The 14063-nt window shown below is 41.2% G+C and overlaps 1 protein-coding gene across 2 annotated transcripts in view; it reads left to right on the top strand.

Annotated features, from left to right (window-relative positions):
• The window catches only part of ASTN2 (astrotactin 2), an 861939-nt gene that overhangs the window by 375302 nt on the left and 472574 nt on the right, over positions 1–14063 (top strand). For both annotated transcript variants that reach the window (XM_029919897.1, XM_029919896.1), the window contains exon 7: positions 6767–6934. In XM_029919897.1, the coding sequence (XP_029775757.1) occupies positions 6767–6934 (168 nt within the window). The remainder of the gene's footprint in view (positions 1–6766; positions 6935–14063) is intronic.

Below are 14063 nucleotides of genomic sequence, written 5' to 3' on the forward strand. Positions count from 1 at the left end.
TAGTTAGTTGAGTAGAATGCCTTGTATGTATGAGATTAGGAGGAGCACAAGCCAGATCTGAAGGTGAGCCTCAGGGGGAAGATACCACCTCAGCTTTCGCCAGGTTTGCTCTCCTTGATATCCTTCAAGATCAAGCTTAAAGGCCAACTCTTCAATGATTCCTCTGCGACACCCTCTTTTCCTTCTATTTATACTCAAAGTCATGCAGCGCTCCTAACACTCTAGATTTTATCATATCCATCTGTACACACATTTCATCTCCCTTGCTAATCTATAACTTTCATGACGGATTCTGTCCATTGATCATTCTTGGTATCCATTTCTTATGCAAGGAGGGGCTTAATAAATGTTAGTTAAAGGAACACATGGATTAAGTCTTGGCAATTACATTTTGTGCAGTTACCTCATTTCACTATCTGGTGTGACATCTCCCTGGCACATGTCCTTGCCCCTTTACACTGAACCTCTCTAGCATCTCTCCTTTAATCATCTGCATCACAAGTCCATGGGGCAAATGAGAGCTTGGGAGCCTTGATTGATTTGGGGTAAGGGAGACACTGAAGAGCTCAGCTTGTATTCTGGCTCTCACAGGATAAAAACAGAAAACAAACAAAACCCCTCTGGGATCAATGTGGAGGCATTCCTGCTTTCCAATCCCGTGCTGAAGTTAGTTGAAATTCCTTCCAGCCAAGCATGGAATTGTGATTTCATTAATTCATTCAACAGACATTTCTCCAAACTCCTAATACGTGCCAGGCATTCTTCCCTGTACGAAATCCCTATCAATCAGAAAAAGCAAAAGACTTTCAGCACTCTAGGCTACACTGTAAAGGGGGATGCGATGCATGCACTGTCAGAGGAGAAATGAGAGCATGGAAGAGGGCAACTCTGCCTGATACGCAATCCAAACCCCAGCTCTCATGACAGCTTGGAATAATGGGTATGTCCCAGCTCTGGATGCTGAAATACCTAGAGTCTCTTTCTACTTTGGCCACTTACTACTTATAGTTTCGGCTAACGTAGTTTCTCTCTGAACTTGTGTTGTTCTTCTGTCAAATGGGAGAAAGTAAGGTTGCTATAAGAATTAAGTGAACAGGATGCATAGCACATTCATCCCAGGGTCTGGGACAGAGAGAGCATTCAAAGGATAGTAACACCCTTCTGCCATTAAACCAACAGTATGCCGTGGTAGAGTACCCTTTTAAAGAAGTTGAAGATAACCTGCTTTTGAGTCACTGTCTTTCAAAGAGACTATTCTTTTCATATTTAAGAGAGATCTGTTAACCAGTATTGGATGCAGAGTGTCCAGGTTTACAAGAAATCCAAATAATAACTAAAATTGCTCCTGCTAGTTGAGATTTCACAGTATGCTAGGGACGTCACATAGTGTAGTGAAGGTTGTAATGCCAGGACTACATCTATCATTAGAACACAGGAACTATTTGCCCAGCTTCCAGGAATGTTGGTGGCTGACCACTTGCTCTGAGCCTTTCTTGGAGAAATGTCCTTCATGGAAAAGGACCACTTCATCTTCGTGCATGTCCCTTTCCAGGGAGAGCCCACAGCCTATGACTGGTTAATGCAGGGATGTGTGTCTTGATTTGGGGCAACTCTGAAGGACCAGCTCAGGCCCAGAACTTCCCCTGGGATCCGCCTGAGGTCTTTGCTGCAATGGCATGGCTGTTTGACTTCTCTCTCTGCTCATTCTCATTTCCATTTCGCTCATTTCCTTACAAGAGAACAAACACCCAGTAAACCTCCTGTGTGTCAGTCTTTGCCTTTGAGTCTCATTTCTGATAAACGTGACCTCAGATACATGCATTGTCTCACTTAATCTTTATATCAACCCTATGAAGGAGAAATTAGGAGCCACATTTTTCATGTGAGATGATGGAGGATTTGCCCAGGTTTACAGAACTTGTAAGTAGCAGAGTGGAGATCTGAATCCATGTCTTGCTGCCTCTATTCTCAGTATCGCTGCACTGAGTAGTTTCCCTGAAGTAGCAGGATTAGCCAAACTCAGCCCTGGGACACAATTCAATATCCATCCCTCAGTCTTCGGTGAGAATAAATACAAGAATTATCCATTTAAACAGCATGACTGTGCTTTTTAAAAGAAAAATCTGTGGTTGATACTGATGTTCGGTGCCTTGCACAGGGACCCATGTGACATGTTTCTGCTCGGGCTTAGTTCCAGAGGGGAAAATATGGCTTTGCAGATAGATTTGCATACCTTTCCTTGCCAGAAATTTGAAATATGGATTCCAGCAGACTTTTTCTTTCTTTTCCTTTTTTTTTTTTTATTTCAGCTGCCAAGGATTCTAAGGCCGACTTCAAATGTGGTCATTTCCTTACTTCTGAGCGTGATGCTATCTATCCCTTATGCTTTTTTCATAGAATCCTCTTTCATCCTCACCAAAAATCACATTGTCCACTTTGCTTCTACTGAGAAACTCATTCTGTAAGATGATAGAAATGATGTCATCTGTGTGAGTTAGAGAGGATAACACTGCCTGCCACGCCCTCAGGGAGACTTAGACCCTCAGGGCCTTCAGGTAGGTGTTGATGTGATCCTGCCTCCCTGGCCATTGTCCATTGGACTATAGTTGGGCAGCAGGGCCAAGGGGAGCCCAGTCATTTTGGTCAGCCAGCAAGGTCTTTTGTGACCTGGCAGAGAGGTTGCTATTAAACCCAAATGATGTCCAGTACTGGGTCCCTCTTTGGAAATTTTAAATTGTGTACATGGAAAGATTTTGTTGGTTGATCGTGAGGTAGAGAGAAGCAAATGCAGGGAAAGAAGCCGAGGTGTGTTAATTGTGAAATAACTTAAGACCTCCTGCTGCTGAGGTCTCTAGATCTGCCATAAATCTAGAACTGTGCTGCAAGGCGAGCATTGTGGAGCTTGGTCCTACTTGAATTTTTTGTTTCTTCTTCCCCTCTATGATATTAGGCCCATGCTATATTTTTTAATGGAGAATTTTCTCTATGTTTTCTTTTTTTCATTTATTAATTTTTTTAAAGTTTTAACTTGAGTATAGTTTACATGCACTATTCTCTTAGTTTCAGTTGTACAAGTAGTGAGTGGTTCAGTACTTCCATGCGTGTCCCTGTGCTCATCATGTTACATGGACTTTCCATCTCCATCTCTTACGTCACCCATCCCCCACCACTTTCCATCTGGTTACCATCAGTTTGTTCTCTGTGAGAGTTTCTTGTTTCTTTTCTCTCTTTCTTTGCTCATTTCTTTTGCTTCTTAAATTCCACAGATGAGTGAAGTCATATGGTATTTGTCTTTCTCGGATTTACTTCACTTTGCATTATATTCTCCTCCTCCGTCCGTGTCATTGCAAATGGCAAGATACCATTATTTTTTATGCCTGAGTAAATTCCATTGGATATTATAAACCACATCTTTTTAAAAAGTTTATTCTTATTTATTTTTAGTGAGAGAGAGAGAGAGAGAGACAGCGAGCGAGCACATGGCAGGGGCAGAGAGTGGGATAGAGAGAATCCCAAGCAGGCTCCACACTGTTAGCGTGCAGCCTGATGTGGGGCTCAGACTCACAAACCATGAGATCATGACGTGAGCTGAAATCAAGAGTTGGATGCTTAACCAACTGAGCCACCCAGGCGCCCCTACTATGACATCTTTATCCATTCATCTGTCGATGGACAGTTGGGCTGCTTCCATAGTTAGACTGTGGCAAATATTGTTTCAATAAATATCAGAGTGCATGTGTCCCTTTGAATTAGTGTTTTTGTATTCTTTGGGTAAATACCCAGTAGTATGATTGCTGAATCATAAGGTAATAATATTTTTAACTGTTTGAGGAAATTCCATCCTGTTTTCCAGAGTGGCTGCATGAGTTTGCATTCCAGCAGTGTAAGAGGGTTCCCTTTTCTCCATAACCTTTCCAACACTTGTTTCTTGTGTTGATGTTTTTAGCCATTCTTACTGGTATGAGGTGAAACTCATTGTAGTTTTGATTTTCATTTTCCTGATGATGAGAGATATTGAACTTCTTTTCATGTGTCTGTTGCCCATTTATATGTCTTCTTTGGAAAAAAAAATGTCTGTTTATGTCTTCTACCCATTTTTAATGTGTATTATTCATTTTTTGGTGTTGAGTTATATAATTTCTTTATATATTTTGATTACTAACCCTTTATCAGATATGTTATTTGTACATGTCTTTCCCTATTCCATAGGCTGCCCTTTAATTTTGTTGATTATTTTCTTTATTGTGCAGAAGCTTTTTGTTTTGATGTAGTCCCAATGGTCTTTTGTTTGTTTGTTTTATTTCCCATGTCTCATGAGGCATATCTAGAAAAACGTTGGTTTTCTAGAGAAATTACTATCTGTGCTGTCTTCTAAGATTTTTATGGTTTCATGTCTCATATGTGGGTCTTCACTCCATTTTTAGTTTATTTTTGTGTGTGGTGTAAGGTAGTGGGCTAGTTTCATGCTTCTGCTTGTAGCTCTACAGTTTTTCCAGTACCATTTGTTGAAGAAGCTGTCTTTTTCCCATTGTATATTCTTTCCTCCTTTGTCAAAGATTAATTGACTATATAATTTTGGGTTTATATCTGGGCTTTCTGTCCTGTGCTATTGATTCTTGTGTCTATTTTTATGCCAGTCCCATATGGTTTTGATTACTAAAGCTTTGTAGTATAAGTTGAAATCTGGAGTTTTGTTTTTCTTTTCAAAGATTGCTTTGGCATGGGTCTTTTGGGATTCCATACAAGTTTTTTTTAATGTTTGTTTATTTTTGAGACAGAGAGAGACAGAGTATGAGCAGAGGAGGTGCAGAGAGAGAGGGAGACACAGAATCCGAAGCAGGCTCCAGGCTCTGAGCTGTCAGCACAGAGTCTGATGTGGGGCTCAAACCCACAAACCGTGGGATCATGACCTGAGCTGAAGTCGGACACTTAACTGACTGAGCCACCCAGGCACCCCTCCATACAAGTTTTACTGTTGATTCTTCCTGTTCTGTGAAAAATGCCTTTGGTATTTTATAGCGATTACATTAAATCTGTATTACTTTGAGTGGTATAATAGACCTTTTAACAATATTTGTTCTTACAACCCATGAGCATGGACTTTTTTTCCATTTCTTTGCATTATCTTGAATTTTTTCATTAATGTTTTATAGTTTTCAGTACACAGGTATTTCACCTGTTTGGTTAAGTTTACTTGTAGATATTTTGTTGGTTTTAGTGCAATTATAAATGGGATGGCTTCCTTAATTTCATTTTCTGCTGCTTCCTCATCAGTGTATAGCAATGGAACAGATTTATGTACATTTGTTTTGTACCCTGTGACTTTACTGAATTCATTTATGAGTTCTAGTAGTTTTGGGGTAGAATCTTTAGGATTTTCTATATATAGTATCAGGTCATCTATAAATAGTAAACCTCTTACTTCTTCCTTACCACTTTGAATCTCTTTTATTCCTTTATGTTACCTACTTGATGTGGGATACTTTTGCTGTACTGCTATAGGCATACACTTACCACATACACCCAATATGCAGCCACCCTGAACAGATTTCTGGTCCCTGCTCCCCAAGAATACGTGTGGGCGTGTGTTTATGTATGTATGTGTGTATATATGCATATGTGTATGTCTGCATTCACGTATGTTTGTATGCATGTGTAGAGATATATGTATTTCTGTGCAGATTTATGTTAAAAGGAGTATTTTAGAGCATAGATTACAAAGCTGGGGTCTTTTGTCTGATCTGCACAAGTTTTTTAAGAAAGAAATTTAAGTCATTATTGCCAAATTGCTCGATTACAATTAAAATCTGAATTTTTGGTCTCTCCTGAAGAAAACCTGACATTCTTGGATGACTGGCTTTTAGACCCATTTTGGCAAGAGTTGGCTGGAGTGGGACTGCAGCTTCTTTATTCTGATAGAATCAGAACTGCCAGTTCTCCCCAAACTCCATTGTTCCCCAATATTCTGGCCTTTTCCACTGCACAAGTGTGGCTTTTTCTCTTAGAGGCACTACCGATTTCTTTGAATTTCTCTTTCTCCCTCTGCCTCCCTCTCTAATTGTGGGCTTATATCTGGGTTTTCTATTCTGTACTCTCTCTATTCCCTGTCCCTCTCTAATAGAATAAAAAACAAAATCTAGGCCAGGAGGCCAAGAAGCTACTCAGCGAGTCTTTCCCATTAATATCACACACCTGGCCCCTGTGGGCATTAATGACCCCTTTTCAGTGGGGGGAGGTGCCTGAGTGACAGCGACATTAGCACTTTTTTTCTTTTAAATTTTAATGGTTAAGGATTCTTTACTAGGACAAGTAAGACTCTGGCTAAGCATAGCATTTTGTCTACATTAATTGATTCCATTTTCCTAACACTGAGGTGGATTCCCTTAATATTCCTATTTACAAATTATGTATGTAACTAAGGCCCATAGGTGTTGAGTGCCTTTCTCAAACTCAGTGACAGGTAAGGGTGGATTCTTGATTTGAACCCAAGTCTCTCTATGAATTCTCAGGGCCCAATTCCTAACCACTAGGCTGAACTATCTCTGTGTCTGATTTGTCTGTCTCTACTTGCTGCTAATACCATGATAGCACATTGTAAATGCTCCATAAATGCCAGTAGTCAAGTAAGAATGGGATCCTGGGGTGGGGAGATGGCTTGTATGAACCTGCCTGTGTTCCCGGCCTGCAGCATCAGCAGCAAGACGCATCCTATCGATACCCTAAAAGCGGGGAGAAAGTAGCTATCTTTCTCTCTGTTCACCCGCAGGGAGCAGCTTTGTGGTGAGTGAAGGGAGCTACCTGGATGTCTCAGACTGGTTAAACCCGGCCAAGCTGTCCCTGTATTACCAGATCAACGCCACCTCCCCGTGGGTGAGAGACCTCTGCGGACAGAGGACGACAGATGCCTGTGAGCAGCTCTGCGACCCAGACACTGGTGAGCCATGGGTTAGGCTGGGGACAGAGGGAGGGAGGACATGGGCCAGAATGTGGTCTACACCCCTTCTACCTGAGGAATCATGGCTCTTGAGCCACTGGCAAGGGATTTTACGTGAAGGCCCATCAGTTCCATCGGCCGTTAAACTATATGCTGCCACCACCTGGCAAGGGGGAAATTTCTATCAAACCATAGAATCCCAGAAGGAGAAAGGACCACAGAGAGCATCTGGTCCAATTTCAAAGCAAGATGTCTGAACATCATCCAGCATCCCAAGCTCAGACCCTATCTACCTCTGACTAACTGGATGTTCTTTGTCATTTTTTCCAGCTTTACTGAAATATAATTGACATATAACATTGTATAAGTTAAAAAAAATTTTTTTTACATTTTATTTATTTTTGAGAGAGCATGAGCATGAGCAGGGGAGGAGCAGAGAGAGAGGGAGACACAGAATCTGAAGCTGGCTCTAGGCTCTGAGCTGTCAGCACAAACCTGACATGGGGCTCGAACCCACAAACCGTGAGATCATGACCTGAGCCAAAGACGGACGCTCAACTGACTGAGCCACCCAGGCGCCCCACACTGTATAAGTTTAAAGTGAACAACACAATGATCTAATGGACATACATACTGGGAAATGATTGCCACATTCAGACTCACTGACACCCCTGTCACTTCCCATACCATTCTTTTTGTGGTGATAACATTGAAGATCTACCCTTGTAGCAACTTCCAAGTATACAAAACAGCACTCTCACTGTTCACTATGTTGTACGTTAGATAGATCCCCACGTTCTTAAGTGGGGAGATATTGGCCATAGGGAACAAACTAGCTGGGTGTTCTTTAGAAAGACACTTCCTTTCTCTTAGAACCAGAGAATGAAAACAGCATCTAACCCATAAGACTGTTGTTAGGATTCAATGAGATCATACACGAAAAGCCCCTTGTAAATTCATTTACTCATTCATTCCACAGGGCAGATACTTTCTTGGGCATTGAGGATATAGTAGTGAACAAAATAGACATGATTTCTGGCCTAATTAAGTTTATATTCTAAGGATACATTAAATCTGCACTGTCTAACAAGGTAGCCACTAGACACATGTGGCTATTTAAATTTAAATTAAGTAGGATTAAATAAAGTAAGCATTCATTTTCCCAGTCACATTAGCCATATTTCAAGCTACATGTGACTACTGGCTACCTCTTGGACAACTCAGATGTAGAGCACTACCACCCCTGCAGAAAGTCCTGTTGGACCCATGTTACAGCAATCAAACAGGAAAATACATGTGCCCTGTCTGGTGATGACATGTGCTGGGGGAGAGCACACAGCCTATGGGATGCTAAGCCGGAAGTGGGGGTGGAGCTGGGAGTATATGCAGTGGTCAGGGAAGGCTTCTCGGAGAAGAGGACATTTGAGTGGGCACCCTGAGGCTAAGATGGTGGAAGCCATGTTACTGTCTGGGGAGGGAGAGCAGCCTTCTAGGCAGAGGCAATGACAAGGGCCAGCAGGCTACAGCAGGAGTTCAGAAATGCTGCCATTGGTTCAATAGGAAGGATGGTGTGGTTGGATGGAAGTGAGAGAGAGGAGTCGGAGGCAAATTTGAAAAGCAGAAGATTGGGTGGGGGCAGTTGCAGGAACTTTCACAGGATGAGAAGGACATAGGATTTTACTCTGAGCTGATGTGTCACGGGAGGATTATGAGCCAAAGGAATGAGATTATGGCCTGTATTTTAACAGAAATACTCTGGCTGGCACATGGCAAATTGACTTGGCATTCAAGGGCACTGTCAATTCTAATGTAGGTAAGAGTTGGCTGGCTTGGCCCACAGGGGTGAGGAAAAGATGGTCAAATTCTGGACATATTTAGTGGGTATATCTGACACTACTTGTTATTAGATATGAAAGGTGAGAAGCAGAGAGGGGTCAAAGCTGATTCCAAATCATTCAGTCTGAACAAGGATGAATGGACTTCTCTTTCATTGAGTTGGGGGATGCTGTAGGAGAGTCAAGATTGAGGTGAGGAGGATTAAGGGTACTGTTTTGGATATAAGTTCAAGATGATTAATAAACATCAAGTAGAGATAGAAAACAGGCGTTGATATCCAAAAGTCAAATTCAAAGAAAGAAGTTTTAGCTGGAGATAGAAAAGTATGAGTCAGCACCATACACATGATATTTAAACCTAGGAGACAATGTCTTATATATAGTAAATGATTAGTACATATATAATATCTTCTTCATAGTTTTTGTTCAATAAGTTATTAATGTCAACAGATGGGGAAATAGAAGTTAGAGAGAAGAGAGTTGGCAAGGTCCCAAAGCAAGTTAGACATGAAGCCTTCTTGCTCCCAGTCCTGTGCTCTTCCCTGTGACTTACATTGATGTAGTCTCTCTGGAACTTCATTTCTTTCTTCATTTATGAGAGCCTGGCCATCTTGCTTGGAAAGCCCATTGCACGATGCCCACGGGGAGCCTTTGTGCAGAGCTGAGGGCTCTCAGTGGCCAGGTCAAAGGCGTGCTTGGTCTGTCCCAGTTCTCCTCCACTGCTCCATGGAGCAACAGTTCAGGAGGGAAGAGAGGGCTTCTCCAGGCTAACTGTGCAGGGCTGGGCAAGGACTTGGCTTCCTAACCATCATCCCCTCTTATCCTTTAGTTGGGAGTGTGTTTAGACACATTTTTGCTGCTTTTACATAGGACTATTGGGGAAGCTATTTGGAAGATGCAATGCAGCTCTAGTGTACCATTTGACCAGACAGCTGAATCTTCTTTCTCTTAATTAAAACATTTAGGCTTTAAGGCACTGTCACCCTAAGTAGTACCTCTTTACTTCCAACACATACACACACTTGATTATCCTCATCTCACATCCAGGAAAGCCCTTGTGGAATGATATGCCTCTGGATCTGGTCCTGTACATTCTTTTTTTCCCCTTTTTCTTTTTTTCCTTAAAAAGCAGGCAAGATTATTGTAGAAGAGAACAGAAGATATCCCCTTCCTTGTCTCCCTCCATGAAGCCCCAGCTAGCAGAGTGCTTGAGAGTCTGACCTTCTGGTTTCCCAGTGGAACTGCCTTCAGGCTCAAGGTCATGGTTTCTGATGATTTTTTCTGTTAGCTGTAAGCTTGAGGGCATAATTCCAAACAGTGGGTCATCCAGAGAGTAGGCACATGTTAGGTAGTTTGGGAAATGATGGGCTCTCCCTCCAATATCCCCTGGAATTGCGCACACACACATGCACACACATATACTCTAGAGCTGAAAATTCTACAAGAATATAGTGTGTTGACCTTCTCAACTTTATCACTGACAATATTGATGCCAGAGAAGAAAGATGAGAGGATCAAAGTCATACAGCCAGCAGATAGAGAGCCAGGATTCAAACCCAGGAGACTGAGTTCTTAACCAATGTTTCTTGAGCCCCTGTAGGTCTACTGTAGCTTTAAGATCTCACATTTCTAAAAAGCTACCAGCTACAGTTGATGCTTCTAGCCGAGGACTCCCCTCAGTGGACCAAGGCTCTGAACATTCTCCCTCACATATAGTCTTCTCATTTTCTACACAAACAGTATGAGTCTTAGTTACCATATTTGTTAATTTATTTATGTGACAAAGCCATACTTGCATCTGGCACTTTATTTTTCTGCCTCTGTTTGCCACATACCCTGGGCTCTAGGTACACGGATACCTCCAATTCCTTGAAGGCACCATACTCTCTCATGCGTACCTCCCTTTGACTGGCTGTTCCCTCCCTCTTGAAATAACTTTCTCCTGCTTTTCCTGGGACATCAGGGTTTTTTTTTTTTGTTGTTATTTCCATTCCATTCAGCCCAAACCCCTGACCAAATTAAGGAGCCCTCCTTTCTGCTCTTGTAGCCTCTGAACTTCCTGTGTTGTAGTTCTGATCCCTGTGCCCAGCCATTGTTCTTTCCTTGTCTGGGTTTATCACCAGACTGTAAGCTTTGTTAGGGGGTGGGGAAAGGAGGATTTGAAGCATGCGTCTTGTTTATCTCTGTATCTTTCAAGCTTAGCCTAATGCTGACATATAATTGGCACACAAAAAGTCATGAAAGGATGAAGGAAGGAAGGAAAGAAGGAAGGCAGGAAGGAAGGAAGGAAGAGAGGAAGGAAATTTATGTGCTCTGAGAAACAATTTTATACACCAAATTTAATTTCTTCCTCCATATCCGCTTACGTATGAACTCAGATTAAATATCGTCCAGCTCTAGAGAAATTAGGTCACTGGGAACCATCTCACAGCCAGACAGGCTAGAAGGCTCTGGCCTTATCCTCCCATTTAGCCACATCCCCAAGAACACTCTCCTTCCATCCTCCACCCTATTCATCTTCTCTATAGTCCTCCCAAATGCCCCATGCCAAGCTTTACCTTCTGACTAGAGTTCAGGCTCCTCCTTCTACCTGGAGTGTCTACCATTCTTTAATCATCGACCTTGTAATATCCTATTCACTCATTACCTCTCCTTTCTTCTTGGTAGAATGGATGACTTCTTTTACCATATTATCAGATTCTCCATTGACAAAAAAAATCTGATTAAAACTTGAGTTATTGTTTTGAAACTTGCCTTCCCTGCTAAAATGTAAGCTCCTTAAAGCCAGGGACTGTATCTCATTTACGCCTATATCCGTCTCACCCCAATGTCCAGCAAAGAATCTTACTCTTACAAGTTACTCAAGACATAAGTAGATGGGACTATGTACAGGTAAGAAATGGAAATGGGAACATAGATCCCTGAATATATTTTCATGGGGCTTGACTCACACCCATTTTGAAAAATTGATTTCAATTTGTTAGATTCAATTCAACCAAGATTTTCTTAATTCCACAACTCATAAGTCTTGTGTGTTAAGTGCTATGGGAAATCACAGACAAATTGGACAATGTTCCTGCCTTCATGGATTTCACAGTTTCACAGGGATAAAAATAATATGCCCGTATATAGCTATTATAAAAGACACAATGTGGGATAAATCAAGAACAGGCATTAACAAAGTAGCTCATGCCTGGAGAAAAGGGAGAAATGTATTCTAGATGGAGATTTCAGGAGATATATCATGGAGTGGGTGACCTTTTATCTGAACCTTGTAGAATCAGTAGGGAGTGTGAGTAGGAAGGGCCCTTTAACAAGGGATTTTAATGATTGAAATCAAGAGGAAGAAATTATAGATTTATTCTGAAAACCAGCAAGCAGTATAGCTGAGCTGGCATCCAGAGAATGTGCGGCATATGAAGTGGAGGAGGAGAGCTGAGAGGCAGGTAAAGAAGTTGGAAAGGTAAGATGAAGATAACTCATAGAAAGATAAGGATCTGAATATTCTGAGAGCCACTAAGGGAATTACTAAGACTTTATGAGAAAAAGGGAAACTACGTTCTACATGTGTCTGATTGTTTTGGGAAACATCTATTGTTCACAGAATAGCTGGGCCTCCCCTCATTTGCCTTCTATCAGGAATTAGATTATGGGGGAAGTCATGGAAAAATTAACCCTCCAAGCCCTGTACATATTCAGTCCTTAAATTTGTCAAAAGTGGCTTTGCCTCCTTCTGTAAGTAGAGCTGAACAAAGTCATACAGACCAGTTATTGATCATCATGCCTTAAAGCTTTCATGGAGGTGTCAGTAAGAAGTATCATTCTTCCAAACTGGCCAAAAGAAGGAGAAAAGTGGGGACATATAAAAATAAAAATATATGTATGTATATGTATATTTAATTGCCATGATGTGTGATTAAACCTGGCCATGTTTTCCTGGCTGTGTGCCATAGCCCAGCTCAAGTGTGTTCTTCTAGGGATTTCAACAATTAGTACCACCCACAGGGCTGATATGGAATTGGATACATGGTGTGCTGGTGCTGGCTTGTGTAACAGCTCAGGAGACTCATGCAACTTGATTGTTATCTCTTCCCAACTCTTTGTTCAGTTATGTCCTGTAGCTAGTTTGAAAATTGGGTATGATGAAGGTATTTATACCATCAAAATTGGTTACTATCACAAGTATGGCTTATTCTCTTTGGAAAGCCAATCATTAAACATGGTCCTTCTAACAGTGAAGGGGATAAGAGCAAACCAGTACAGGACGAAGGCAAAGAAGGGCTTCAGTGAAGGTTTAGAGAAGGCCTGAAAATGTCGCCAGAGGGTGGTGTTATGCTCCTTTACAGAATAGGCTACCATTATACTTCATCTTTCAGAAGACAGAAGTGATTACTCAAGAACTACTTGCTATAGTCCTATACAGTGTAGCACCAGACAGTTTAAATGATCAGGCTTTGAATCTTCAGAATATCATTATGGCTAAATCCTGTGGTGAAACAGCTTTATTAAAGTTCTGCATATGTGTGGTATCATGCTAAATTCCATATAAAATCTTTGAAAGTATGGCTTCAAACCACGTGAAGCAAGTAACAGCAGAACACTAATGCCTTTAGTCACTAACTCATTCACCTCTTTATTTATTCATTCAGGCATTTAGTTAACCAGAGTAGAATTGGAATATCCTTTCAAGTCAGACCAGGTTCAAATCTCTGCTTCTGTGCTTACCGGGCTATGGGAAAGCCATTTAATATATCCAAGCCTTATTTTTTAAATATGTAAAAATGAAAGTAAGACCTATTTGGCAGGGCACTATGAGAATGAGATGAGAAATCACATTTCCAATACATCCTGCACAGTACCTAATGTATGGTAGACACTGAAAACATAGTGTCTTTTGTTAATTTTAAAATCAGTTATGCAGTCCCTAGTGCATTTGTATAATTAATTCAATATATATTTCAATTAATTTAATAAGTATTTCATCAGACACCTCTAATCCAGCACTGTGCACTGTGTTAAATTATTTGAGAAGAAATTAAGATATTGTCCCTGACTTCTAGGGGCTGACCACCTAACAAAGAAACTTAGAATAACCTGGACTTTCCTGTCTGATGGCCTTTCATTAGTCCTCCTAAACTGGTGCAATGAAGTTGCAGACTTTTAGCCCTAGAGTCAGCTCGGCCACAAATATGTCATCTCACCTCGAGTATGGCATATTTTGTGAACTTTGTATTCATTCTTCAACAAAGAAATTAGTGGAAACAACTTTTAATGAAAGAAAGATCCCTAGTGAT

Source organism: Suricata suricatta, chromosome 13, assembly GCF_006229205.1.
Source record: "Suricata suricatta isolate VVHF042 chromosome 13, meerkat_22Aug2017_6uvM2_HiC, whole genome shotgun sequence".
NCBI lineage: Eukaryota > Metazoa > Chordata > Mammalia > Carnivora > Herpestidae > Suricata > Suricata suricatta.